At 45.1% G+C, this 27749-nt stretch overlaps 4 protein-coding genes and 1 long non-coding RNA gene across 6 annotated transcripts; 4 read left to right on the top strand and 1 right to left on the bottom strand.

Moving 5' to 3' along the window:
• The first annotated feature begins 291 nt into the window (after positions 1 to 291).
• LOC134206180 (uncharacterized) lies at positions 292 to 945 on the top strand. The gene has a single exon (XM_062681871.1). The coding sequence runs from the start codon at positions 292 to 294 to the stop codon at positions 943 to 945; it is 654 nt and encodes a 217-aa protein (XP_062537855.1).
• A 4538-nt stretch (positions 946 to 5483) lies between these two features.
• LOC134208400 (uncharacterized) lies at positions 5484 to 7438 on the top strand. Its single transcript, XR_009978646.1, has 3 exons — positions 5484 to 5554; positions 7228 to 7310; positions 7375 to 7438. It is a non-coding gene; the product is annotated as an uncharacterized LOC134208400 (long non-coding RNA).
• A 3327-nt stretch (positions 7439 to 10765) lies between these two features.
• LOC134225593 (ionotropic receptor 40a) lies at positions 10766 to 13349 on the top strand. Its single transcript, XM_062705796.1, has 7 exons — positions 10766 to 11331; positions 11386 to 11426; positions 11478 to 12091; positions 12145 to 12285; positions 12340 to 12694; positions 12753 to 12997; positions 13059 to 13349. Exons 1-7 carry the CDS (start codon positions 10780 to 10782, stop codon positions 13229 to 13231), a joined length of 2121 nt encoding a protein of 706 aa, XP_062561780.1. The 5' UTR covers positions 10766 to 10779; the 3' UTR covers positions 13232 to 13349.
• On the top strand, positions 13303 to 23985 carry LOC134225616 (HSPB1-associated protein 1). The gene is made up of 4 exons (XM_062705827.1): positions 13303 to 13954; positions 14017 to 14141; positions 23449 to 23559; positions 23623 to 23985. The coding sequence occupies exons 1-4, from the start codon at positions 13345 to 13347 to the stop codon at positions 23983 to 23985; spliced, it is 1209 nt and encodes a 402-aa protein (XP_062561811.1). The 5' UTR covers positions 13303 to 13344.
• A 14-nt stretch (positions 23986 to 23999) lies between these two features.
• Positions 24000 to 27681, bottom strand: LOC134225604 (presenilin homolog). Of its 2 annotated transcripts, none has more exons than XM_062705808.1 (7): positions 27247 to 27681; positions 26408 to 27101; positions 26250 to 26348; positions 25915 to 26175; positions 24995 to 25186; positions 24591 to 24703; positions 24000 to 24518 (listed from the first exon to the last, which is right to left on the bottom strand). In XM_062705808.1, the coding sequence occupies exons 1-7, from the start codon at positions 27397 to 27399 to the stop codon at positions 24363 to 24365; spliced, it is 1668 nt and encodes a 555-aa protein (XP_062561792.1). In that variant the 5' UTR covers positions 27400 to 27681; the 3' UTR covers positions 24000 to 24362. The 2 variants fall into 2 exon arrangements, with proteins under 2 accessions (XP_062561792.1, XP_062561800.1); XM_062705816.1 differs by having other exon boundaries at positions 25969 to 26175; positions 27247 to 27679.
• Between the last annotated feature and the right edge of the window lie 68 nt (positions 27682 to 27749).

Raw genomic sequence — 27749 nt, 5'->3', positions numbered from 1 at the left:
CATATCTATTTATATCTGTTTACAGATCTCGTATAATATAAGCAATACATTAACAATAGGCTTAAACAAACACTAGCGTTTAATTAGCTGTCGACCAGCACAGCTGGACGGCTAGCTTCACTTCCTAACCAATGCACACTGAAAACATAAAAGTAGTACATTACACCTACCAGCGCGAAGACCGTACTGCTGCTCACCGCAGTGGTAAATGCCTTTGACAAGCATGGCCAACCTCATTCCTGCCGCGTCCTCCTTGATAGTGGCTCCCAAGTAAGTTTTGTAACGTAGGAAATGGCCAACTGCTTGGGTGTCAAGAAGCAGCGAGCAAATGTTCCTATTACTGGCATCTTCGAGTTGCGAAGCCACGCTCTCGACAAGGTATTGGTAAAGATCCTATCCAAAGTGACTAAATTCTACTTCAGTCTCGAGTGTCTGACTCTGGTCACACCAAAGGTGACTGGAAAAATCCCAATCAGCAAAATATACGTCAATGGATGGCGTATTCCAGAAGGAATAGTGCTAGCCGATCCAGCGTTCCACACACCGGGTAAGGTGGACATGCTATTCGGTAGAGAATTGTTTTTCGACATCCTGAAGCCAACACATCTAAGCCTGTCCGACAAGTTACCGCAGCTGCGAGAAACTCAGCTGGGATGGATCATAGCAGGTGTCATCAAGGAGCCATACGTTTTCAACATGCCGATACAGTACTCCAATGTGGCATCCATAGAAAAGGTTGAATCCGAAATGCAACGTTTCTGGCAAATCGAGGAGCTGCCAAATATTCCCAAACTATCCAGGGAAGAAGTAGCCTGTGAATCCCACTTCCTCTCAACCTACAATTTACAATTTGTAGGCTACAAACGTAATTCGACTGGCAGATTCGTAGTGCAACAGCCGTTTAAACCAACCGTCACTCAACTGGAAGACTGCCGAGGTTTCTGATGCTAGAAAAAAAAGATTACTGCGCAATTCATCTCTCCAGGCGCAGTACGTGAGTTTCATCGGAGAGTACGAAGAACTCAATCACTGCCATCAAGTGAGTGAATCGAATGACCCACCAAACCAGCAGAATAACTATCTACCGCATCATGCTGTTTTGCGCCTCTACAGCTCAAGCACAAAATGTCGGGTGGTATTTGATGGGCTGCAAAATGGTGGGTTGACATCAAGGAAGGAGCGCCCAACAGAGCTCTGGTCCCCACAAGTCCCTATCTCACGCTTCCACGGGTCGTCCGATGACAAAAGACCGCCAGCTAAGGGTTGTGAACTTAGCTGGTAGTGCAGCCTGCAGGGTAGAAATATTTCACAGTCAATGCAGTGAAAAACATGGATCTCAGTATAATCTGCAGTCGCCTTCATCGCCGCCGTGGTGAGTGCGACTGGGTGCAGCCGAAAAATCACTTCCAACACCGACAGTTCAATTTCGCATTCAGCCACTCACAAGTCGCTCTGACGGGCTGCTCAGTTCGCGCCGTACCGTATGACTGTGAGTGGCCCATTTAAACGCGTGGTGATTTTTTTCAATTTGGTGGGTGAATGTGTACATTTTGCTGTGGTAAATTTCATCTTCGCGGCGCAGTGGGTGATGTGAGTTCTGTTGTTTACTTTTCTGCCTCTCCGGGAATGTGAGGTTGATTTCAAAGCAGGAAGAAAATAAAAAAATGATATAAAAAAACATCACCTTCATCCAGTGCTGCCGAAAATTTACAACCCTGGCAGCCTGGGCACTGTTGTCCTTCTGACATCAGCTAGAGTGAGAAGGTACGCCTCGAGCGTCTGTTCACCAGGAGGTGCGGCTCAAACAGCGTCTGCCTGGTACCCAGCGGCTGATTAACGAAATGCTGTATCGCGTCAGCTACACCTAAGGTGGCAGCCTCATCATCGCGATGTAGGTAACGCGACCCCGGTAAGGTAGCTTACTGAAGCCTCTCAAATACCACGAAAAATGGAGATAGAAGAAAAAGAGAACGTTATTTTTGGCAACCGACCCGGCAACGAAATAAGGACTATGATTGGAAACTCTGTACCTGGAATGTCAGGACCCTAAATGAACCTGGACGAGTGAGCCTTCTGGCTCGTGAACTGCAGAAGGTTGGAGTGAACGTGGCTGCTATTCAAGAAGTCCGATGGCCTAGATCCGGAGAACGTGAATTCCGAGCCGTGGACCCCACGACCAAAACTGCATTCAAGTATAACATCTATCACAGCGGCGGTGAAAAAGCAGAGCATGGAGTTGGTTTCGTAGTGATGGGCAAGCAGATGAAGCGAGTGATGCGGTGGAAACCCATTAGCGAACGAATCTGTGTGTTGAGGATACGGGGCAAATTCTTCAATTACAGCCTAATCAACGTTTACGCACCGACAAACGATAAATCCGACGACGTGAAGGACACGTTTTATGAATGTCTATGGAGAGTGCCCAAAGCATGATGTGAAAATTGTTATCGGAGACGCTAACGCCCAGGTCGGTAGAGAGGACTTTTTCCGTCCCATAATCGGCTAGTAAATTTTGCTGCTGCCAGAGGGATGGCCATCAGTAGCACCTACTTTGCACGAAAGAACATCCGAAAGCACACCTGGAGACATCCAAATGGTGAAACTTGCAACCAGATAGACCATGTTATGGTGGATGGGCTCCATTTCTCGGATGTTATCGATGTGCGGACATTCAGAGGTCCGAACATTGACTCTGATCACTACCTCGTTGTCAGTAAAATTCGATCACGGTTGTCAACTGTATCGAACGAAAGATCACAGCGAACGATGCGTTACAATATCCAGCGATTGTCGGCGGGGAGTATCGGCTGAGTACCGCCAGAAGCTCAACGAACGGATAAGGGCAATCAACGTTAGCGACAACATCAACGATCTATGGGAGTCGATCCATGGAGCGGTGAGCACAACAGCACGAGAAGTGGTAGGCACTGCACAGAGGCGACCCAGGACGGGTTGGTTCGAAGTGGAATGTCAGAGAGTGACAGGCGAGAAAAACGAGAATCAGGATGTTGGTGTCGGGTTTCCGATCGAATGAAGCTCGGTACAAGGAAGCAAGAGCAGCCGAAAAACGAACCCACCGCAGGAAGAAAAAAGAGTACGAAGAACAAGTTATTAGTGAGGCGCAGGAAAAAATGGAGCAGAACGATATGCGGAGGTTTTATGAGTCTGTCAATGGCGTGCGGAGAAAGACAGCGCCATCTCCCGTCATGTGCAACGACCAACAAGGGAATTTGCTGACAGATAAAACTGAAGTGGCTGCCAGGTGGAAGCAACACTTCGAGACTTTGTTGAATGGAGGAAGTGACGGTGCATCGGTGAACAGAATAAATATTAGCGACGATGGACAAGCTGTGGAGTCACCTACACTAGATGAGGTTAAAAAAGCTGTCAAAGAGCTGAAACACAATAAGGCTGCGGGGAAGGACCAACTCCCGGCTGAACTTCTCAAACATGGCAGTGAGCAGCTTTATGAAGTTCTGCACCATATTATGTCGAAAATATGGGAAGACGAGGAAATGCCTGCTAGCTGGTTAGACGGCCTCATTTGCCCTCTCTTTAAGAAAGGGCACAGACTGGAGTGCGCCAATTACCGAGGAATAACCCTCCTTAATTCGGCGTACAAAATTATGTCCCGTATTCTGTTCAACAGATTGAGACCGCTTGAAGAGTCCTTCGTCGGCGAATACCAAGCAGGTTTTCGTGAGGGCCGATCAACGACGGATCAAATGTTTACCCTGAGACAAATCCTTGATAAATTCCGGGAGTACAACTTGCAGACACATCATCTGTTTATTGATTTCAAGGCGGCGTACGATTCAGTGAAACGGAATGAATTATGGCAAATTATGCTTGAACATGGTTTTCCGGCGAAACTGATACGGCTGATTCGTATAACGTTGGACGGATCGAAATCAAGTGTAAGGGTTGCGGATGAAATATCGACGTCATTTGTTACCTTAGATGGATTAAAGTAGGGTGATGCACTCTCGAACCTACTGTTCAATATAGCGCTCGAAGGAGCGATTAGGAGAGCTGGTGTGCAAAGAAGCGGTACCATTATCACAAAATCGCATATGCTCCTGGGATTTGCGGACGATATCGATATTATCGGAATTGATCGCCGTGCCGTGGAAGAGGCTTTTGCGCCTTTTAAGAGGGAGACAGCGAGGATTGGACTCACGATCAATACCAGCAAAACGAAGTACATGGTCGCTGGCAATCAACGTGGGTTCATTAGTGGTGGTGGTAGCGAAATAGTGCTGGATGGTGAAAAATTTGAAGTGGTAGAAGAATTTGTGTATCTTGGCACATTAGTGACGTGCGATAATGATGTTACCCGCGAGGTGAAAAGGCGTATTGCAGCTGCAAATAGGGCTTATTACGGACTTCGTAACCAGCTTAAGTCCCGTAGTCTGCAAACGAAAACAAAACTCGCGCTGTATACTACTCTGATTCTTCCGGTGGCTTTATACGGCCATGAGACATGGACGTTAAAGGAGGCTGATCGGAGAGCTCTCGGAGTGTTTGAGCGTAAGGTGCTGCGGACAATACTCGGCGGTAAACAGGAGAACGGTATCTGGCGGCGTCGCATGAATCACGAATTGTACCAGGTGTATAAAGGGCTGGATATTATTAAACATACAACACGGCAGACTACGGTGGGCTGGTCACGTTGTTCGTATGCCGGAAGAACGTCAAGCGAAGATAATATTTAGTAGAGAACCCGGAAGAGGCCGCAGGCTTCGTGGAAGGCCGCGTACACGATGGCTTTTTGCAGTTGAAGAGGACCTGAGGGCGCTCAATGTTCAGGGCGACTGGAAGCGATTGGCCCAGGATCGAGTCCAGTGGAGAAGGATACTCCATTCGGCGTAGGTTCATCGAAGAGCTGTAGCCCATCAAGTAAGTAAATTATCCCATACAAGCCGCTGGCGAACTACTTTTGAGTAGAGCAACGCCAACTGGTGATTGGAAGTCTAACTACACTGGTAGAAATAAGTATAAAGAAAAGCTCGGTTTCCATACAAAATGGCCATATTTGGAAGTCAATTTCTCGATTCTTAGCGATTCGATTGGGCTGATTTTTTGCCAACAAGCCTAAAATGACTTGAATTTTTATTCAATGATAGCTACATTTATGCATATATTCTGGTTATACGCGTTTCTGTTGGAAATAATTATAAAGACAGTTCCGTTGCATGGAGCTTCATATAAAAAAGTGGTGTCTTTATAATTATTTCCAGATTTTAAGGTCAAAATCAACAGAGATGTATACAATTTACTCAAAGATCGAAAGTTCAAGTTAGAAACAGGTGCCTAGTAAAATTTCAGCCAAATCGAATCGCTACGAATCGAGATATCGATCCTCAATCATGATAAAAATGTATGAAAATCATGCTTGTCTTTATACTTATTTCCGGCGGTATATGTATTTTAGTAAAAACGATCAAAGTAACTTCGACTTTTCACTGTCCGACAGAGTCAGAAACATGTTGACAGAACTTGAACTAGCTAAATTGAGTGAAGATGCCGCCGCCGATATCATCGAATATTTCTAGTAAGTAAGGTACCCCGGGGCAAGTGAAAACTCGGAAAATACGGGGTAAGTGGGTACTATGGCTGCCGATGAATCAATGAACGTTTTTAATGGTAACAATGTCCTAGAAAGATGAAGCAGGACTATCAACGAATCCACCCGACACAAAAATATTTGGAATCAAAACCATTTGAGGCACCATACTAATGCTATTGCTTGATCATGACTTTAAACTACCGGGAAAAGCTAATACTTTTATTTTGATTCAATGGATTTCCAACAGAATAGTCGTTTCTAAATTTTTCTTTGATGTGGAAAGCGAATAGTTTGAATAATTGAATGATTGTGTGACATCGAAAACTATTTAAAAATTTTAATTAAGGCCAAAATTTGCAATTTTCTCTTGCCCTTGAGTTTTAACATACATGGGGCAAGTGGGACATATTTGAACAACAGTTTTGATAGAACAATTTTAACTGATTTTAGATCTTTGTCTAGTGAAAAATCACTCCGACATTCATATATCATACGGATCTGAACCAGATGCAGTTTGATATCGTTGGTTTCGTTGTTAAAAAGTATTGAACAGTTCATTAAAGAATGTGTATTTTACATTCTAAAAATTATCTCCCGAATAAAAAGAGCAATCGTTATGACTATACGATATTTTGCGTTTACAGTGCAAATAATTAATTTATTCTACAATAGGTCAGCAGGTTTTGTTTTGTGTTTTGTTATTTTCAAACTTTGCATCAGATTTAGAGATTTTCAGATAAATAAAGTGCTTAACACATTAATTGGTAATTTCGTTCTATTACAAATTTAGAACACTGCGCAGTGCGCATTGCCTGAATAAAAACGTTTCTTTTGAAGTACTGATTTATGTAATAATTCGTGTTCTAAACAGAGAAATATTAATTCGAATGGTGAATAAAGATTTGCTTATCCTTTCCACCTGAAACATTTGGTACAAAAGTAAGCTAATGGAAAGCAAGACAAGAGACAATTAAACAGTAAGTCGGCTGTTGTCTTGTTTTCATTACAACATTGTAACATTATAAGAAACAAGAAAGCTAAAACACAAGTCCAACAAGCAACCAACCTACATCCATGATCTAAAAATACTACGACTCATAAATAAATATGAATATTATATATTCCTTTAATTAGTTTCGTTCGATAGTATAAAGCAGAATAGGTCCCACTTGCCCCATTTGAAGGGGTAAGTGGGTCCTACAGGTGAATTTATTTCTTTCACTACCAATAAATATTTTTTGTAATTGAATAAATGGCTTCCAACACGTCTACACTTCCACAAAGGAAGTATATAATGATGTATCCGTGGTTAATGTTCTGTAAAACCCTGTTTTCTAAGTATGCGTTAACAATTTTGCTTAACTAGCGTTTTTTAGGTCCCACTTGCCCCGGGGTATCTTACTCCTAAATATTTATCAAATAATGGTTTAAGATGTATTTTACTTGAATAAATTATTAGGTCTATTTTGAAAGAATATTTCATTTGCATGACTTTTTTTTTCAACTTCACGTAAATCGGTTCGGTGCGGGATGCCATCTACAAGGGCGCAACTTTATAGACCTTGGTGAAGGAATGAACAGCCTACAGAGTGGACCTCTGCACCAACCATCGATTCAGATGATAGGTCATCCGTTCGAATTTGCTTCTCATTTCGCAGCTCACGACTAATGATGAGTGCAGGTTTAAAATTCTTAACAACAGTAAAGGAATTGGCAACATCCGCGACGGAGAACCGAAGTTGTAAGTCAGACCGTAAATGGCAATTTTGGTTTTCTATGAACTAAATTTATATTTTATTTTACAGACAAGAAGGCTTCTCAGGTTTAATGCAACTGATGCCGTAGACTCTTCTCAAAAGCTTTTGGAGGGTGTACATTAGACTGGCCCAGATTAGTATGGGGAGAAAAAAATGTTGTCGAATTCCACGGGGCATCCCCCAGAATTGTGTCTTTGGGTGAGAAAATCAATCTCTGAAAATTTCAGCTCAATCGCTTGTTGCATAAGCTGGCGCATTTGATTTGAAGTTTGTATGGGGATTTCAGCCAAAATGTATAGGAAAATACACCTCCGTCACTCATTCGATCTGGAAATTGGTTCTGATTGCTCGATTGACCTCAGAATTGCAAAAACGGCAGTTGGTATGCTACAGAACAATTTCACAGAACATTGCATGATGATTAAATGAACTTTTATATAGTTTTCGGCTGATTTATTAGGAGCTGATTTGTGTATTTTTGGATTTTTTGGTCGAACCGCATCAGCCAAAACCTATATAACAGTTCATTTAATCATCATACAATGTTCTGTGAAATTGTTCTGTAGCATACCAACTGCCGTTTTTGCAATTCTGAGGTCAACCGAGCAATCAGAATCAATTTCCAGATCGAATGTGTGACGGAGGTGTATTTTCCTATACATTTTGGCTGAAATCCCCATACAAACTTCAAATCAAATGCGCCAGCTTATGCAACAAGCGATTGAGCTGAAATTTTCAGAGATTGATTTTCTCACCCAAAGACACAATCCTGGGGGGTGCCCCGTGGAATTACACAACTTTTTGTTTCCTGGGCCAGTCTAATGTACATTAAGGAGTCCGAAGATGTGATCTTGATGTCCCAACTAGTTATGCCAATCTTCGATGCGATTCGCAATCTTCAAATTAGTATATCATCCTGCTGTACACAGCTGGAAAGGATTGGCTATCGTTGATCGACTGAACAAGGCCATTAAGTCTTGGGAGCACACATAAGGATTAAATAATTAAATAATGAAATTTGGTAGCAAAAATTACTCTTAATGATTTTGTTTTAATTTGGGAGGAATAATGGAATGGTGGGTGGAGAGATATGGGGCTTCATCTTTCCGTGAAGTATTTACGAATGAAAATATTGTTGGCAAGTGTTTAAATTTTGCAGCATTCTTCCTCTCTCTGCCTCTCAGATCCCGAAAAGTCACGTGCTTTTCTAATAGCGATTCTCCTATTACTTTTTGAGTTGTTTGGTCCTTTACGTGTACTTCAGGTGCAAGTGAGAGCTGACGTTTGAGTAGATGCTCTATGAGCTAGCCTAATCTTCAATTGCTTATTCCGTTCGATCCATCCTATTTGTTGGAGAAAGGGGCCGGAGTACACGCAATGGCTCCAGTATTTTAAAAAGAAAAAAGTTCGAAAAATAGAAACAAGAACCAAGAAAGGTAATAAGGAAAGCTTTAGGTTTTTTAACTAGCCACCAGAAGCAATATATGGCCTCTGCTTTAAAGCTAGCAATTCCATCAATATATTTGAATCTTATTTGTAAACGGCCAAAACAAATCGCCAGAAAAGTAGCATTTTGCTTTTTCAATAGAAAATATATGACGTTTAGAATTTGTTTTGGAAGCAACGATGAGCTTCTACACGTTGATATCGTTGATATGGAAGCGACGGCGCGCCTCAATGCGGCGATATGAAGGCAACGATGCGACGCCACGCATTTCTGTGATAAAATAGTTCGACCGCCATCCGTTGTAGCGCTGGAGTCGTGTTCGCCTGTTTAGAGCAAGAGTGGACTATATATATTTGCTATAACTGTCCCATATAGATCCAATCCAGAAAATCCAGCAAAGATGGTACAGTTGTTCTTGCAGCTGCAGAAATATAATTCTGCATTTTTTAAATTCCGCCTTTCTTGTAGTTATGCCTTATAAATGATGAACTCGAATGAGTATAAAAGCCCAACTTAATTCACCGAGTGGTGATACTGCCTTTCTCGCATTTAGCCAAGACACCAACCTTATATGGCGCTTATATAGTAAAATTCCATTTTCTTAATAACTTTAAAACGCAATGGTCGATCGTTATCAAATTCAAAAGTGATCAACAAGGCTTTGTCCCCAGTCGAATGCAACTTGTTGCGAGAAAATCGGTTAAGAATTACTCTATGAAAAATTGGCCAATGTTTTTCGATTTTCGTGTGCACACACACAACACCCACATACACACGGACAGACAGACATTTGTTCAGTTCGACGAGCTGAGTCGATTGGTATATAACATCATGGGTCTCCGAGACTTCTATAAAAAGTTCGATTTTGGAGTGAAATGATAGCCTTTCGTTACAACTTTGTTGTACGAAAAAGGCAAAACAGAAGTTATGCCTCATGATATATTCCTTTTGTTTGTAAGACAGTTTGTCTCTTGTAATGCTGCCCCGTGTATCTCTAATAACAAAGTTGTGAAATTAAGCGGAAAAGCACAAACTCGCTTGTTAGATCTATATCAACGATAGTTTCTGCAAACAATGTGTGTTCTTCTTTTCGTAGGAACGCAGAAGCTCAGACATTTATGAACTTTAATTGAAATCAGTTGAAGAGGTAAATCCTGCATCATGTATCGGAAAAATAACGCTAGCTGTCGATGAAGATGATTGACCATAGACAGATGTGGAATGAGCACCTAATCAATTATGAATGCTTTAAAGAAGTTGCACCTTCATATGTCTTGGATGTTTCCGTTTGCAAAGCCCATTACGTGATACGCCATGTGGCTAATCGGTTACATTAGTGCTTTGCTTCTAGGGGCGAAATCAATCAGTGTAGAAGGTAATAGCACAGACAAACAGACGTAACAGCTAGAACAATTTGTTTCAAAATCCATCGCCCAGTTATTTTACCACCACCTAACGTGCATGTTGTACGAAACACAGTTTAGTACGACAATGTCAACAGAAGGCGCTAGTGTGAGATGTCAAATACAAAGGTATACGATGCGCGCGCCCCTGAATGTGAAACTCGCAAGCAGTTGAATTTAAAACGACCGTTGAGCTCATGGTCGATGGGAATTTTCTCAGTGTTACGTCTGTTTGTCTGTGGTAATAGCATGGCAACTACCAATTGAATTGAGTATTTTTTCTGTAATAAAGTTGTTCAAAATGCAAGTCTCAGTATTTCAAAAATATGCAGTTCATTAGAAAGCATCTATTATTATGATATATTATGATTATATGAGTTACTTGATTGTGCTAAACTAAAGTCGGGCATTTATCGCATTTCGCAACATACGTCGAATGATGTTATGTCAGACGGTAGATTCCCAATAGTCCTTCATTTGATCAATCCGTTTAAACTACCGGATCGGTGTATAGAACTATTTCAGTCCATGAACATTTCTACCTATATTGCAGCCTACCATGCTCATTTGGCACCCCTGCCAGACCATTCCAACCATTCTGGAATGGTCCTCGGCCTCTCAGAAATGATCAACCTCCTAGCGCCGAAAACCCTAGCCATTCTGGTGCTGAATGAAACCAAAATCGACAAGATCGACCGCCTTACCGTAATGATTCACCATCAAAATATTCCCACGTGTATCTTCAACAACCAGGACGAGTACTTCCAGTATATTGGGAACAATTTGAAGAAATCCCTGGAAACGACAAGCCTACTGTTCTGCCATCCAGAAGAAATGGTCGAAGATTTAGTTGTTCGACGCCTTGCACATCGCCTAAGTCTTTACATCTTCTATTGGGGTGCACACAAGCCGCCAACCGTTCTGGATCGAACTCTATTGCGGGAGCCTCTGCGTGTGGCGGTCATTACTAACCCTCGGAAGAACATTTTCCGGATATTCTACAACCAAGCAAAGCCGAACAATCGTGGTGAGCTTTTGAGTGCAAACTGGTTCGATGGAAACGATATGACATTCAAAAAAGTTCCCCTGTTGCCGACGCCCACCACCGTCTACAAGAACTTCGAGGGACGAGTATTCACGATTCCGGTTATTCATGTAACTTTGTAACATAAGAGTTTGAAGTAATTTACTTAATTGTCGCACTCGTAGAAACCTCCTTGGCATTTTGTAGCATTTAAAAAGCACAACGAGTCATTGCTCAATGAAACAGACGTGGATCAACTTGATCTGGATTCTAACAGCACCGAAAATGAAGAATTCGAGGTGACTGGCGGTAGGGACCATAACTTGATTCAGCTGATCGCTCATCGTATGAACTTCAGCTTTAAGTACGTCGATCAGGAGGACAGAATACAGGGAACTGCTGTAGGTCCGCCGGAGAATGCGACCTTTACGGGAGCCTTGGGCATGCTACAGCGACGGGAAGTGGATCTATTCCTGGGGGATGTGGCCGTGACTTGGGAACGGATGCAAGCGGTTGAGTTTTCGTTCTTCACACTGGCGGACTCGGCTGCATTCGTCACGCATGCTCCACGAAAGCTGAGTGAAGCGTTGGCTTTGGTAAGGCCTTTTCAGGTAACGGTTTGGCCTTTGGTGCTACTGACAATATTGATGTCCGGGCCGATTTTGTATATTCTGATTGCAATGCCGTATCATCTGGAGGATTGGGCTCGCGGATCCATGGCCAGAAGGCGGCGGTTTAAGGTTCAACGAGGTCCGTCGTTCTATCACATGCAGTACATCCACGAAATGAATTATGGTCCGCTTCCCGGTGGGGTGGAGATTGCTGGAACACCTCGACATCCTACTCTGGATCGTTGCATATGGTACACGATCAACGTTTATCTGCGGCAATGTGAGATTGTTGAAGGATTTGCTGAAAATCGATACTAATGAGCGTCATTACAGCTGCTACTATCCCATACAACGGTCATGTATCGCGATTCTTTTCCATCCTTCTGTGGCTATGTGCGACCTACGTTTTGGGAGACGTGTACTCGGCTCAACTAACATCCCAACTGGCTAGACCTGCTAGAGAAGGACCGATAGGTGAGAGCTCATTCGCAATTTACGTAACACTTCGTAACGTTTTCCTACCCGTAGATACCTTAGGAAAATTGGAAAATTGTATGCTACGAGATGGCTACCAGTTGCTGGTTGAACGACAGAGTGCGTTCCAAGCGGCCTTGGCCAACAGCACCGGTATCCTGCAGCGTCTGTATCGTATAACCCAGCGTCAATCGCATAACGAATCCTACCTGGTGTCTTCCGTAGAGGAAGGAATTCGCGTTCTGGTGGACAATTCCAAGCGAGCGGTATTCGGAGGTCGCGAAACGCTATATTTCAACACGAAGCGCTACGGTGCGCATCGGTTTCAGTTGAGCGAAAAGCTGTACACCCGCTATTCGGCCGTAGCCGTGCAGTTCGGGTCACCGTTTTTGGACAGTCTTAACGAAGTGTGGGTGATTGTTAATTTGCGGGTTTAGCTTTCTATAGGAAAATTTTAATGTTTGCAGAATCATGCGGTTGTTCGAGGCGGGAATCATCGAGAAGATAACGATAGCTGAGTATGAGCGGATGTTTGGCAGTCAAGTTGGACAGTTCGTGGACGAGTCGGAGCAGACGATGAAACCGGAAAGCACTGGAACCGAAGGAGGAAAAGCGAAGAAAGCCGCCGAGAGTAATGAGAAACTACAGCCGATGAACTTGCGAATGTTGCAGGGGGCGTTTCTGGCTTTGGCTTGTGGTCATTTGCTGGGTGGTATGATTCATGATTTGGTAGGTTAATTTGTTTAGATCTGAATTCCTCTTCAAACTTTTAGTCATTGCATTGATGCTGGAGAACAAATCTAAATACATACAAAACACTTTTGGATGGATAAGGGCATGTCTTAATAGAATTAGCAGAATTTTCTGCAAGATCGGGAAAGCTCTTCGGCGCTCTTGCAAGCAAATCCAACAGGAAGATAGAAGCGTTTCCTCTTATTCTTATTAGAATTTACGAAATATTTCAAGAATCTTGTTTTGATTTTGTTGTTCATTAGTTTTGTTATCAAACAAAATTCTGTAAACATTGTAAACAAAAGTATAATAGTAGTGCACTGCATTATGGAACCGGCTGAAATTAGAGACGTAGTGCTGAATGTTCGTAAACCTGTAGTTCTTAGAGGAGTAGAAATTCCTTGGTTTTGTTTCAATCAAACGCTTTCGGAGTGGTTAACCCATTTGGATGCCTCTATCCATAATGATAAAGGATTTGCACTGGATTGTGGTTCGCGAAAAAACGGTCGAACACCGCAATGGGAACGACTACGGAAGAAGATTCAAAAACCGATGATAGATTTTTATAAGGAATCCAATGCCGGCAATAATGACCATGAAAGTAGTAATGATTTTTTTCGGGACAACTGGGCATCCTACAGTTATCGATACATTAGCGAACTGCCGGACGAATGTCGAAAAGGAATCAATTTTGAATGTTTCGGTTTTCCCGATGTGGAGGAGGATATATCCTTTTGGATTGGATCGCAGGGAGCGCACACTCCGTGCCACTACGACACATATGGGTGCAACATAGTGGTGCAGGTGCACGGTCGAAAGCGGTGGCTGTTGTTCCCTCCAAGTGCGAAGCTCAGGGCAACCCGGGTGCCGTATGAAGAATCCAGTGTTTACTGTGAGGAAAACTTTTACAGTCCGGCAACGTATTCGAAACTGATAGGTAAGAGCGGAAGTATAGCTTGGAATTGCTGTACATGTTTATAGTTTTGAATCTTTTTCTAGGAGTTGAAAATGAAGCATTTCACGTGGTTTTGGAACCGGGGATGGCATTGGTCGTACCACCAAAGTGGTGGCATTATGTCGAAACGCTAGAATTTTCGTTGAACTTTAACACTTGGATTCAGTTGGTAAGTTTTTTAATCAACATATTGTACTGAGTGAGTACGAATGAAGTCAGTTTTGAAACGATTTGGTGACGGATAGACCTGAAGTCACGACAGTAATCACGGATTCTCTGGATTATATTCGTGCGGCATAAACATAGGTCTCAAGCTGCTAGGACCACGAGATTGTCTTCCTCATTCCCGAAAGACTGCATCTCAATATGTCTGTGGGGTTTGAGTAAGTTACCGTAAGCAGCAAGCCATGACTCGGCCTCTTCTTGTCAGATCTTCGTGCCCGGTTATTTTTTTGGATCCTGATCCTGATGTGGTTTGTACTGCCACAAAGCGCGTCTGGACGACTGCTGAAAAATGGATTGTGGTTTGGAAAATCACAAAGCAGAAAAGAGCGACGATTTAAAAAACAACGGACACGAATAGGAACATGGAACGTTTCAACCCTAGCCCATCAGGGTAAATTGGCACAACTTGCCAATGAGGCACGTCGCATGAAGTTTGAAATCCTGGAACTGCGTGGAGTTCGTTGGCCAAACTTTGGAGAACATAAAATGTCGTCGGGACAAATTATGCTATACTCTGGTTTACGAGGTGAAAACGGTCCCCGGAATTGCGGAGTTGACTTCCTAATACGCACGCTCTGCGGTTATTAAGTGGGAACCTATAAGTGAAAGGATAATCGTTGCTAGATTTTAAACACGGATCTGAAACCTCACTATAATCCAATGTTTTGCGCCAACCGATGCTGTTGATCTGCAAGACAAAGAGACTTTCTACATCCAACTTAATGCCGTCGTAGATAGAATTCCGAAGGGTGAATCGGGGTGCAGACGAGCCCGAAGGGCGTCGACCCGAGAAGGTGACTTCTCGGCCCAAAAAGGCGAGGGTACCAGCCAGCCTGTGCCATCGGAACAAGGGACCAAAAATCCCTGGCAGCTGGTCAGTAGGGCAAAACGGAAGTCGAACGCATCTCGACTCGCAAAGAAAGCTAAGGACAGAGGCGAGGCCTTGTTGGTGAAAACTGATAAGGCAAAGTACGCTGAAGTCCTTAAGTCGATGCGGGCGGCCGAAAAGCTTTCGGTGCTGGGTCAGGACGTGCGAAGCGTCAGACGCACCAAGACCGGTGAAATAATCTTGGTTCTGAAACGCGGAGCGCAGGCTAGTGGGACCTGCCTCAAGGCTAGACGAAGGATGCAACGTGCCCGCACCGAGGATGAAAGAGCAGACCGCCGTGAAGTGTTTCGAGCTGCGAAACTGGCCTTTAACAAGGCCATTAAGAGCAGTAAGAGAGCGTGTTTCGACAACCTATGCGAAGGAGCCAACGTGAATCCGTGGGGTGACGCCTACAGGATAGTGATGGCCAAGACCAAAGGGAGCTCTTCACCCTCTGAACGGTCCCCGGATAGGTTGGCGAGGATTATCGAGGTACTATTCCCGTCTCGAGCCACAAGTCCCTGGCCTCCTGCACCACAAGGCAATATGGGTGCGGCCGAAATGGTGGCTCCGGTGACGAACGAAGAGTTACTCGCGGTGGCCAAATCCCTGGTAACGAACAAAGCTCCAGGGCAGTGTTGGAAAATGTACATTAAAACACTCTGATTATGCGAATATTTACATTTTATCCAGTCAAATTTCATGCACCAAACAAGCCGAAACAGTTTGCCAAAAAAATGTACGCGACATCGTGACATTTATTTTGCCGATGAAGCAAACTGTTTGTTTGCTGCTACGTTAGAGTCGTGCCGGCGCGCGGTCAGCATTTGCATAAGATTTTTTGTTTCGGCTCGTGCGCAACGCAAACAGCACAGAATCGAGTTTAATTACCTGTGGCGCAGAGCCTACACACTTAGTTTTTATTTCTGCAGCTCGGCAAAAATCCGCACAGCCGTGCGCCGGCAAAAAAAATCTGATAAATATTTCAGCAAAAAAGGCGTTTGTTAGCTGATTTTTGGCAAAATAATTGCTGATTTTCAGCAATTTTGACAGAAATCTCGGCAAAAAACATGTTTGCTGGGGCACGGCTGTGCGAATCTCGGTAAAAGTTCTACATTTTGCTGAGATCCCGGTAAAAAAAATTAAGTGTGTAGAAGGAGTGCTATCCATAGGTACTGATTTATTTGTTCTTGTCTCTAAATCAAGCAAGTAGTAATGAAATGAATATTTCCCACCAAAAACGGTTATACGTTGTGAAATTATTGTACGAAAACATTAATTGTGAGAAAATGGTAAAAGCATGTGCTGACTGTCGTCTGCTTGGCGTGGCTGCTGCTGCGGCTGCCGTGGTTTTGTTTTTCTGTTATTGCATGGAAGAATGAATGGTAAAAAGAAATGTCAACCATTCCCGTTCCTGCTCCAGGGCCTGATGGAGTTCCGAACAGCGCTCTCAAGGCAGCAATCATAGCGAACCCGAACATGTTCAGGCTAGCTATGCAAAGATGCCTAGATGAGTGTAGATTCCCCGAAAGATGTAAAAGACAGAAACTGGTGTTGTTTGTTGCCGAAGGCCGGGAAGCCGCCGGGTGACCCATCGGCGCATAGACCAATCTGCCTTATAGACACGACGGGCAAGTTGCTAGAGAGGATCATCCTCAACAGGCTGACTCAGAGGGTACGAACGGCCTGTCAAACAACCAGTTCGGTTTTCGCAAGGGTAAGTCCGTTTACGTAGGTACGTTGGACGCTATTAACTCGGTGGTAAAGACCGCCGATATTGCGATCCAGCAGAAAAGGCGAGGTATTCGATACTGTGCGTTAGTGACACTTGATGTGAAGAACGCATTCAACAGCGCAAGCTGGTATGCCATCGCGCTCTCGTTACACCGGCTCAGCCTGCCGGTGGGCCTGCACCGGATTTTGGAAAGCTATTTCCAGAACCGTGTGCTATTATACGAGACCAATGCCGGTCAGATTTATCAGGGGCCCTCCTTAGCCGTGCGGTAAGACGCGCGGCTACAAAGCAAGACCATGCTGAGGGTGGCTGGGTTCGATTCCCGGTGCCGGTCTAGGCAATTTTCGGATTGGAAATTGTCTCGACTTCCCTGCATTCCCTGCCCATGGGCATAAAAGCATCATCGTGTTAGCCTCATGATATACGAATGCAAAAATGGTAACCTGGCTTAGAAACCTCGCGGTTAATAACTGTGGAAGTGCTTAATGAACACTAAGCTGCGAGGCGGCTCTGTCCCAGTGTGGGGATGTAATGCCAATAAGAAGAAGATGCCGGTCAGAGAAGCGTACCTATTACCGCAGAATTCCGCAAGGTTCAATACTGGGTTCGGTACTATGGAACCTTATGTATGACGGGGTTCTGAAGCTAAAGTTTCCTCCTGGTGTTAAGATCGTCGGTTTCGCAGATTACGTAACCTTGGAGGTCTACGAGGAGTCAATTTCCAAGGTAGAACTGACCGCAGCACACGCGATCAGCACGGCGGAGGATTGGATGAGCGCTAGAGGCCTGCAGCTCGCTCAACATAAGAAGGGGGTGGTTATCGTCAACAACCGCAAGTCGGTTCAACATGCAGTGATTCACGTGGGTGAAGTCGCGATCGCATCAAAGCGGAGTTTGAAGCTGACCTTCGCCAGCCATGTCGACTACGCGTGCAAGAGGGCTTCGACTGCTGTTACGGCATTATCGAGGATGATGTCCAACAGTTCCAAGGTGTGTGCCAGTAGACGTAGGCTACTGGCAGGCGTTGCCGTATCTATTCTTAGGTACGGCGGCCCGTCCTGGGCGAGAGCTCTGGGGGTAACCAGTTACCTGCGGAAGCTGGAGAGCACGTACCGCATAATGTGTCTCAGAGTGATATCTGCCTACCGCACGATATCACACGATGCAGCTTGCGTGATTGCGAGCATGATGCCAGTCGGGCTGGTCATCCGGGAAGACGAGGAGTGTTTCGAGCTACGTGGCACCAGAGGAGCCCGCGAACGCATCAGGGTGACTTCGGTTGCCAGATGGCAGCGCGAGTGGGATAACTCTTCTATAGGTAGGTGAACCCACCGGCTGATACCTAACATATCGAGCTGGGCGGAGAGACCCCATGGGGAAGTTCACTTCTATCTAACACAATTTCTGTCAGCCCATGGCTGTTTCCGGCAATACCTCCACAGGTTTGGGCACGCGGAGAGCCCCGTCTGCCCAGGTTTTGACGAAACTGCAGAGCACATACTGTTCGTATGTCCTCGTTTCGATGTCGAAAGAAGAGCTATGCTAGACGTTTGCGGTCGGGACACAACCCCGGATACCCTTATCCAGAGAATGTGCCAAGCGGTGGAGAAGTGGAACGCAGTTTCGACTGCAACCACTCAGATTGCCTGCAGCTTGCAGAGAATCTGGCGCGCCGAGCAGCAGTCGACAAGCATGACTAACTTGTGATTGGTTCGTTAGAGCGAAAAGAGGCTGAGCGCGGGGAAGTGAATGAGAGGTTTGCACATGTCGAGATAAGAGTGTCGCAGCGGGTGGCAATCGCAGTCACCACCACGAGGCATGGCAGAAGAGTGACCGCATAGGTGTTAGTATGGACTGCATATGCCGAGTAAGGAGGGTCGTAGCTTAGAACTGTTGGTACCTATCGCTATCGACACCTCGAGGCATGGTAGAGATGAGTAGAGTGAGCATCCAAGTCAGACTCGCGTGGCAATATGTTAGAGATGAGCACCCAAGTCAGACTCGCATGGCATGTCAGAAGTGAGAACCTAAGTAAGTCCCACATGGTGTGTCAGAGCATGTGTCAGGAGGAGTGGCAGGGTGTGCTAGAGTGAGCACTCAAATAAGGCTCAGATTTGTGTGCTAGAGCGTGAATCAGGTGGAAGGGTGAGCATCCAAGTTAGACTCACATGGTGCGTAAAGGGTGAGCACCCAAGTTAGACTCACATGGTATGTCAGTGGTGAGCATCCAAGTAAGGCTCATATGGTGCGTCAGAAAGAGTGTCAGGGTGTGTCAGAGGGTGTGTTAGAGAGAGCACCCAAGTAAGACTCATACGGGATGAGTACCTGTGTGAGTGTGAATGAGCGAGTACATTAAGTACTGCCTATCCCCCAGAAGTAATGCTGGAAGGCAGTTCCTGGGGGAACCAGGGTATCAGTAGAGAGGGTAACTCAAGTAACCTTCTGTTGCTTGGGTGGGTTTAGTGGGTCCGGCGGGCTGGCCTTCTGCCTTCCGCGCCAACCCCACTCCCTGAGTGATAATTTCAGGTGTCTGTATGCAGATTTGCCTTCATCCCTCTATAAAAAAGGGTGGTATAAGGTCTGTATGGGCGACTTCAATGCAAAGATCAGATCCGACAACTCGAACCATAAGCGGATTATGGGACGAAGAAATGAGCGAAAACGGAGAGCTGTTCGCAGAATTCTGTGGCAATAACGACATGGTGATCGGGGATCGCTCTTCCCTCATTGACCTTTTCACAAGGTCACGTGGGTCTCCAGTGACGGCTTTGCACAAAATCGACCACATCTGCGTCAGCCGAAAATGGAAACGGAGCCTTATTGATGTATGTGATAAACGTAGCGCCGATATAGCGCCTGACCATCACCTCCTCGTCGACGAAATACGCCTCTGCATTGCGCGGAGTAGTTGGCAGAAGGAGAGAGTTGATCGACGGTTAAGCACACGCCGACTGAAAAATGTAACGGCCCTTCGTTGGAGAACTGGAGGCACATACTGCAGATATTCCGGAAGTCGGCAGCGTGGAAGACAAATGGATCGCCTTCAAGAATGTCGTTATGGCCACCAGCGTGATTAATGCGGACGAAGAGAAAACAAAGGATCAACGATGAAATTTTGAGGAAGATATGGAGGAGCGAAGTAAAGGCAAAGCCGCGATAGAGCGGATAAAAATCACAGGAGCCAAAGTTTTAGCCCGTCAGTTCTGGAGAAAGAAGTAAAACGCTCATTTCGACGAGACAAGCGAGCATGGTCGGACTCTGGCCGACGAAGGATAGAGAGTCGCAGCAACCGGGGACATTCGCCGCCGCTACGATATCTCACGACATTTAAGCGGGGCGAAGATGAATGCAACGATGACTGTGAAAGACGCAAATGGTCAGTTCTGAAACGTTGGTTCGAGCACTTCGAACAACTTTTTCAAGTGCCAGCCAGGCCACCACCACCTCGGCATGATCTGCCTAGGATCCGATGTATAACACGCGTCAATACCGAAGCTCCATCACTGCTAGAGATTCAAACAGCCATTCAAAGCATGAAATCGTACAAAGATGCTCGAAGCTGACCCCATGACATCCGCTCAACTATTGTATCGTTTATTTCGTAATATCTGGGACACCGCAACCGGTCTACTGGATGCAAGATATCTTAGTGGATGTGCCCAAAAAGGTTGATCTGACTGTATGCGACAACTGGTGAGGCATTATGTTGCTGTGTATCGTTCTTAAAGTTCTCTGAAAAGTTATCCTAGCCCGGATTCAGGAGAAGATGCGATGCGACTCTCCGGCGGCAGCAGGCCGGATGCCGTACCGGAAGATCCTGTGTGGACCAAATTTTTACGCTATGTATCATCCTGGAGCAGATCAACAAATTCCAAAAGTCCCTTTACTTGGTATTTTTCGACTACGAAAATGCTTCCGAACTCAATCAATCACGAGAATATGTGGGGCGCCCGGAGACGCAACGAGGTTACTGAGAAAATCATCGGCCTCATCGAGGCAAAGTACGAGGCCTTCTTGTGTAAAGTGCTGCAAAATAGGGGTCTTGTCCGACCCTATCCGGACCGTAGCGGGTGTGGGGCAAGCATGTATTCTATCACCATTGCTGTTCCTCATCGTAATCAACAAGATTCTGCGATGGCCGTAAACTAAACCGCGAGCTGCTATGGCAGTCTATAACCATGGTGCTCCTATACGACTTCGAATTGGCGGATGACGTTGCACTCCTCGCTCAACGGCGCTCTGATATGCAGAGTAAGCTCAACGATCTTGCCGGCAGGTTTAGTCATCAACGTCAACAAAACCAAATCGTTGGATGTAAACTCGGCGACACCTTCCAATTTCACAGTAGCCGGGCAATCAGTAGAGAATGTTGAAAGCTTCCAATATATTGGTAGCCAAATGGCGTCAGACGGCGGTACCAAGATCGACACAGGCGCACGGATTAAGAAAGAAAAGGCTACCTTTGCGAGATTAAGAAATATCTGGAAAAATAAGTAGATAAGTGAACGCACCAAAATACGTATTTTCAACTCTAACGTGAAATTTGTGCTGTTAGACGCTAGCGAAACATGGTGTGTATCAGTGGAGAACACGCAATGGCTGCAGGTATTTATCAGCAGATGCCTGCGGTACATAATTCAGGCCTGGTGGCCTAACGACTGGATCTCAATTTTGTTAACATGCCGATTTACCGACTCCTGCCGATTCCTGCCAGCATGTTTCTCGTCCGGCACCCCTTCATGAAACAAACCATTTCGTTGGCATCGCTGTGTAGTGCTAGTGCCTAACACTTCCTGCGTTATTGTAGTCACAGATTTGTTGATATTCTCCCACAATTTGTTAACGTCGCCAGATGCATAGGCATTTCTTATCCGGTTGTCCAGCTTCTGACGGCACTGTTCAGCAACTGACAAGTGTTGGATATTGAGACACATCGTTTTGTTGTTTCGTGAATTCATGGCGCTGGAAAGTCGCGCCCGAAATTTTGCAACTACAAGGCAGTGATCCGAGTCAACATCCGAGAAATGCAGTCCGTCGATCAGCACGTGGTCTATCTGTAAGCAGGTGTCGCCATCCGGATGTTGTCATATGTGTTTGCGGACATCATTCCTATAACAACAACAAAGGTCACAAGTCGCACGACTATTATCGTTGGCAGTGGAATGAAGGCTTCCCGTACCAAAGACAGGGTCTGCGCGTTTGCATCCCCGATGACGATCTTTACATCGTGTGTCGGGCCTTTCCGTAGGCCTTATCACGGCGCCATAGAACGCATCCTTCACGCCATCAGGCTACATTGCGTTGAAGGGGCTGCCTTCGCGCTGCTGACAAGATGCAGCAAAGTGTGCACTTAAACGGTCTTTAGAGCAACACTGTTTCAGCTAAACATGCCTGAATTTCCGCCCACTGGCGCCAATCGCAAGTGAGCCGTCCGATCTGGAATTCATAACATCAGGACATTTTCTCGTCGAGGCCAACCTAGAAGCGGTATTCGAGGACAATTTGCGTGGGATCCCTGATAACCATTTGGAAGCTTGGGACGCGGTCCAGCTGCATTTTCAAAACAGTTTTTTTCCTTTCTTTATTTGGTAGGCACTCTGTGTTACTTAACCGCTACTGTGCCGTGATCTACTGTGGTATTCTGCTGTACAGAATCCACACAGAATCTATTTTTAGACATCATTGTTATCATTGCCGGGTCCATCTCATCGTGAGTCCATTGTGTCCATTTGTCCGTATCCGTGTATCCAATTGCTCGTTGCATTGTTCGGTTGCCATTTATCCGGGTACGTTAGAGGAATGCCTCTGAGAAGAACAATTTATCAGTCGTCTTCGGGCAGCCGTGTCGGTAAGACGCGCACCTCAAAACGCCACCGCGTTTGGGCTGCACTTCAGGCGACTGACAAGGGTTTGGTGGAGGGGTTGGGAATCGAACCCATGATCATCCGCTTATAAGGCGAACGTGTAGCCAACTACGCTACGGGACCCCCCTTTTTCAAAAAATCTGGGTCCGTTGAAGTATCTGCAACAGCTGCCGACGCGGGCATCCACAGTTTGCAACTCTGTTGTGAAGAAGAACAATGTTTCTCCTGCTAGTTGTCCGCTTTAAAGGATCGTGAAACTGCATCGCCCGAGTCGTAACTCTACGTACTGCTCCACGGAAGGTAGTCCTTCAAGCCGTAGCAAAGATCGCTCTACTGTCGTCGCCGGATCCAAGCATTTGAAGCCGTCGCTACATGTACAGGTATTTGCGGCTCCAACCCCATTAAGCTGAGTCTTCCTAATCTTATTTTTTGTTCCCGGTCAATTGCCAATCCAGAGGGCGGCCTATGTGTTGAAGAATTTGTGCGTAATGAGTCAAGTCTCTGATCAGTACTTCCACACATGTTTGGTGTCAGAGTGCTTTACGATGGCTGCTAAGACAGCAAAGAAAGATTTTCGAGTCCAGGCAAGACCGCGTTTAAACATTTTATTACTTAGCTCAGATTCTCAATGTTCAGTGGATTATAATGACAACTATTTCAAAGATTCTATTAGCATGCGGTCATTTCGTCACTTCTTTTTGATTGCTCTGTTAATAAATGCATTTCGTTTTCAAACATTGAATGGAATATCGTTGATCTTTACCCGTGTGTATTTGTTTTTCAGCAAAGTGACCCCGAGGAGCAAATTTCAGAGTGCTTGACACGACTTGTCATACAAGATTACTCGAGTTCTTTGAGTTCTAACAGTCTACAACACATCATAAATCCAAACGAAGTATGTCTCTTCTATTGTTGATCAAGTAAAGACACAAAGATTTTCTGTACCGTATTTATTTAGGTATCGTCAATTGCTTCTACATCACCGGGCGAGCTCCACTCAACCCTTAAATATCTACTGAACCAACGAACAGCTGGGAAGCGGCAACGCAAAAGTCAACCGCAACATCCCATCAATTACATTCCCACATCTGAATTGCAATCGCTTCTATCCGCCCACAAAGAGCACATCATCCCGGTGCCAAAACTCTCCAATCACGAGTTTTTCCAATTGATGCAGCAGAACAGTCAACGGTACGACCCCTCCCGGAACCGCTCCAGTGACGACGAAGAGGACAACCGGTGCGCCGCTAATGCCATCAATCGGGCCTGCAATCCGCAGTTGATCGATATGCTGAAAAGGACCCTAGAGGGGCTGGAATAAGAAGGCAGTTCGTGTACGATTCAAAATATGGAATTTATTGTTTCAAACGCGATTCCTTTCGGAGCGGATGATGATGAATTGTACAAAAATGTTGATAACTGATTTAAAATCAATGATTTGTTTAATTGTTAGATTTGTTTTAGACTTACGGTGCTACAATTACAGTAAGATGAGAATTGTTTTGTATAGTCACTTGCTATTACTCCCAATTGGACACTTTGTTTGGCTTACGCGCTAGTATTAAAGTAGTTCAGTTATAGTCGCAGCAGGATTATGATCGGGAAGATAAGCAGTAAGATACGAGCAGGTTCGGATCAGATGATCTTCTTCAACGAAATCGAGTCTATTTCGTGTGTGGCATCGGCCGGCGGTGAAAACTAAATGAACACCTGCTCGGATGCCAGCGCTTCGGTAAACGGTTTCACGATGACGCTGGTCACGAAGCAGAATATCAGTCCGAAGAAGATTGAGATCGGCAGTGCCGGCAGGGCTTTCCGGAAGATGGCCAACAGGAGCAGCGTTAGACAGAGACCCTGTTCGGTGGGAGATCGTTTGAATGTGAGGTGCTTTTCGGTTGAATAGTTTTGCTTGCGTTGGGTACTTACCACCAGAATGGCCACAAAGCAGGCGATGGTTGTGTTCCAGTCGCCATAGCTGGACGCTTTGCCGACCAGCACCGAGTAGAAGATGAAATCGCCCAGCCCGAGCTTGATACCACCTGGAAGAACAGAAACTTTCACTTTTTTGTAGGAGGGAAATTTCCTTTGGGGAGCTAGTCCCCATTTTGCAGACTCGATTTTCAATCGACATAAGTTTTTATATATTCTTATGCTTTATAATCTTGAACACAACCTTTTATAACCTGACCACAATATTTGTATGTGCAAAACAATCTTTTCCAGATTGAAGAAAAGATAACAACATGTAATAAAAAATCATGGTTCGGTTAGAATATGAAAAATAAGAACGAGACGGAAATTAGAATGGACGAAGAAAGATTCAAACGTACGTTCTTCGGGTTGCTCGTAGAGCGGCACTTGCTGGGAGTCGCCGGTTGCCGTACGTTGGCGATCCGCGGTAACGGTGCGATACTCCGGTCGGTTTGGATTGCCAGCGATGTTGGCCTGGACTTCAATCTGCCGTCGGGCTACCCGTTGGTCGGAACTGTTGCTCCATTCCTGCGTGAAACCACTCGATTGATCTAGTAATGGGGGTGAGAAAGTATGTTAGATTGACATTATAGTGCGTAATGTGAGTTTACCCGAGTTCTGACTAAAATGTAAAGTAAATCAAATATTAAATGATGTGAATGATGCAGCTTGCGATTATTAGGTATCATTAATAAAAATTAACCGTTTGGACAGCGAATAATCTGAGCAACGTTGTCTGAATTGAGGAATTTGATTCCCCTTTGTTTCTGCAATCAAGGAGCTTGATTTGAACAGTTTATCCAATAGCTATTTTAAAAATGTATTTTTCTTGAATTTAAACCTCAGCTAGCTACAGGTTTAGCAATACGAAGGACCCAGAGCCTCATTTAACATCAGAAGTCCGAAGTTGAGATCGTCTATTCAATGCCTTAAAGCCATTCATGCGGAGGGGTCTGGAAAAAGGCGTAAAAGGTTTCCAGTCTGCGATCAGATGATGTTTTATAATGTCGCATGCGTTTGCTCGGTATGAAGGAAGATTGACTCCTTTTTCAAACTCGATTTTCAAAGTTGTTTACTGTTCAATCTCCGCCACCATCTTTTAATTACAAATGGACTAATACTACGAGTATGGATACGTAACGCTATTCGTATAGAAATGCATTATCGTATGTCTCTACTTGTAGAAAAAGCCCAAGTCGATGCTACCGTCTACAATAAACCAATCACCTCCTATCAAAGCGAAACCATTGAAAGCAATATAAACGTGTAAGCAGCGTACCATGCTCGGCACCACGCGAACTGGATTTTACCCGATACGTAACCAGTGGCGTACCTTCAGCGTTGCCCGTCAGCGACGTGACCGCGGGTGGTTGTCCTCCTGTATGTCCTGAGGCCATTGTATGCACCGGAGAAGCCGTTGAACCGTAACCACCGCCACCATTTCCCCCAGCGGTACCGATGGCACGTTCTCCGGTACTTCGCGTTAGCGCTTCCTCACTTGGATCCGAGTGCGTTCCCATATACGAGTACATAATAGTTGCTGTCCGAATGGAAAAGGAAATAGTTTTTATAAATCTATGATTAGTTTTTTTTTTTCAATTTCAGCTTTCTTACAAGAATAAATTAAAGCTGGAAATATTTGCTCGTTCCTCTCGTGTGCCGTTTCTACCAAAATCCGAAGAGGGCCTTTCGGAGTCAGAACTGCTATCAAATCTGAGAAAAAAAAATGAAAATTTGATGTCTGTAGACTTACTAAATCAACGAAGACTCACCCCAAATAGAAATCACAGCCAACACCACCCATGTGGTCCACTCGGGCAAATACTTGATAAAGACCAACGCCATAAGAGCGGCAATAAAAATCAAATAACCCTGCTGCAGCCGCAGCGGTCCCTGCCAGTGAATCGAGATCATTCCAACCACACCGAAGTTCCACATCATCAGCAGCGCCGTGGGGTAGTCGAACGGAATGTTGTACGCCCGGAGCACCTCCTCCAAGTACAGATAACTGAACAGAAACAGCAACATCAGCGAGGACATGATCAACCAACCGTGGATGATTTTGTAACAGCGTTTTTTGTACAGCACGATCAGCAGTATTGTCATAATTACGATCACAGTCATCAGAATCATCGAATTGGCCAACGCATTCCAGATCTTCGTTCCGGTGTCGTCCGACAGCTCGTGGAATGGTGTGTACACTAAGTACACATCTTTGGTGGAGTAGAAGTTGATGGAACTGATAGTGGCCACCACGACAACCATGCACAGTGTCACCGGAACGAACAGCTTGATAACGTGCTGGGCACCGTATTTCAAACCTTCCTCTTCTTCCTCGCGCTGCCGTGCCGCCTCGGCAGATCCGGAAGGACCTTCCCCCGGTGGACGCGAAGGATTTGCCCCAGGGGCGCCGCCACTTCTACTACTTGGATCTCTTATCGTCACGTTAGGGACAGCATCGTTTGTCTGCAAAACCGAAAGTGATGATTGCGAGTGCTACTCAATTTGCATGCCTATTATACTGCCGTGAATCGCATATTTGTCCCATATGCATAGGAAACCCAGCAAAGATGGGACAGATATGCAATTCACGGCAGTATAGTATACTTACTCCATAGGACGGATGCGCCCCGGGACCGTCCTGTGGCGATCTCTGTCGGCGTTTTCGTGATGAATTTCGCCCATCGGAGGCTTCACCACTAGGTCCCAAGCCAGCGCCTCCGCTGCCCGCTGCTGGATGGTCAATATTTATGTGCCCATCCATCTGCTTGCTCGCTTTTGGTCTGTTGGGTTTGGTTCTTTCCCAGCTCTGATGGTCCACAACTCTTACGGTGATTCACCCCAACACTTACCACCCACTTCAGTCAATAGCTGCTTATTCTTCCGTTGAAATCGCACCTCTCCGGTGATTTCATTTACACAGCATGATGCTTTCGGATACAGCGCACTTTAAATTTATAACAAATCAAAGAAACTACAGAAAATATTGAATAGAAGCGACAAAACTGGCTTCGTTTCACTAAAATTTCACTAACTTTATGCTGCTTTGGGAGAAAACAAGTAAAACAATAAAACACTCAGCAGCATAAACGTCAAACATGGTCACTCAATTTT

The sequence above is a fragment of the Armigeres subalbatus genome, chromosome 1, assembly GCF_024139115.2.
Source record: "Armigeres subalbatus isolate Guangzhou_Male chromosome 1, GZ_Asu_2, whole genome shotgun sequence".
Taxonomy (NCBI): Eukaryota; Metazoa; Arthropoda; class Insecta; order Diptera; family Culicidae; genus Armigeres; species Armigeres subalbatus.
The sequence above is the reverse complement of the archived record's forward strand: the minus strand, read 5'-3'. Positions and strand labels throughout refer to the sequence as shown.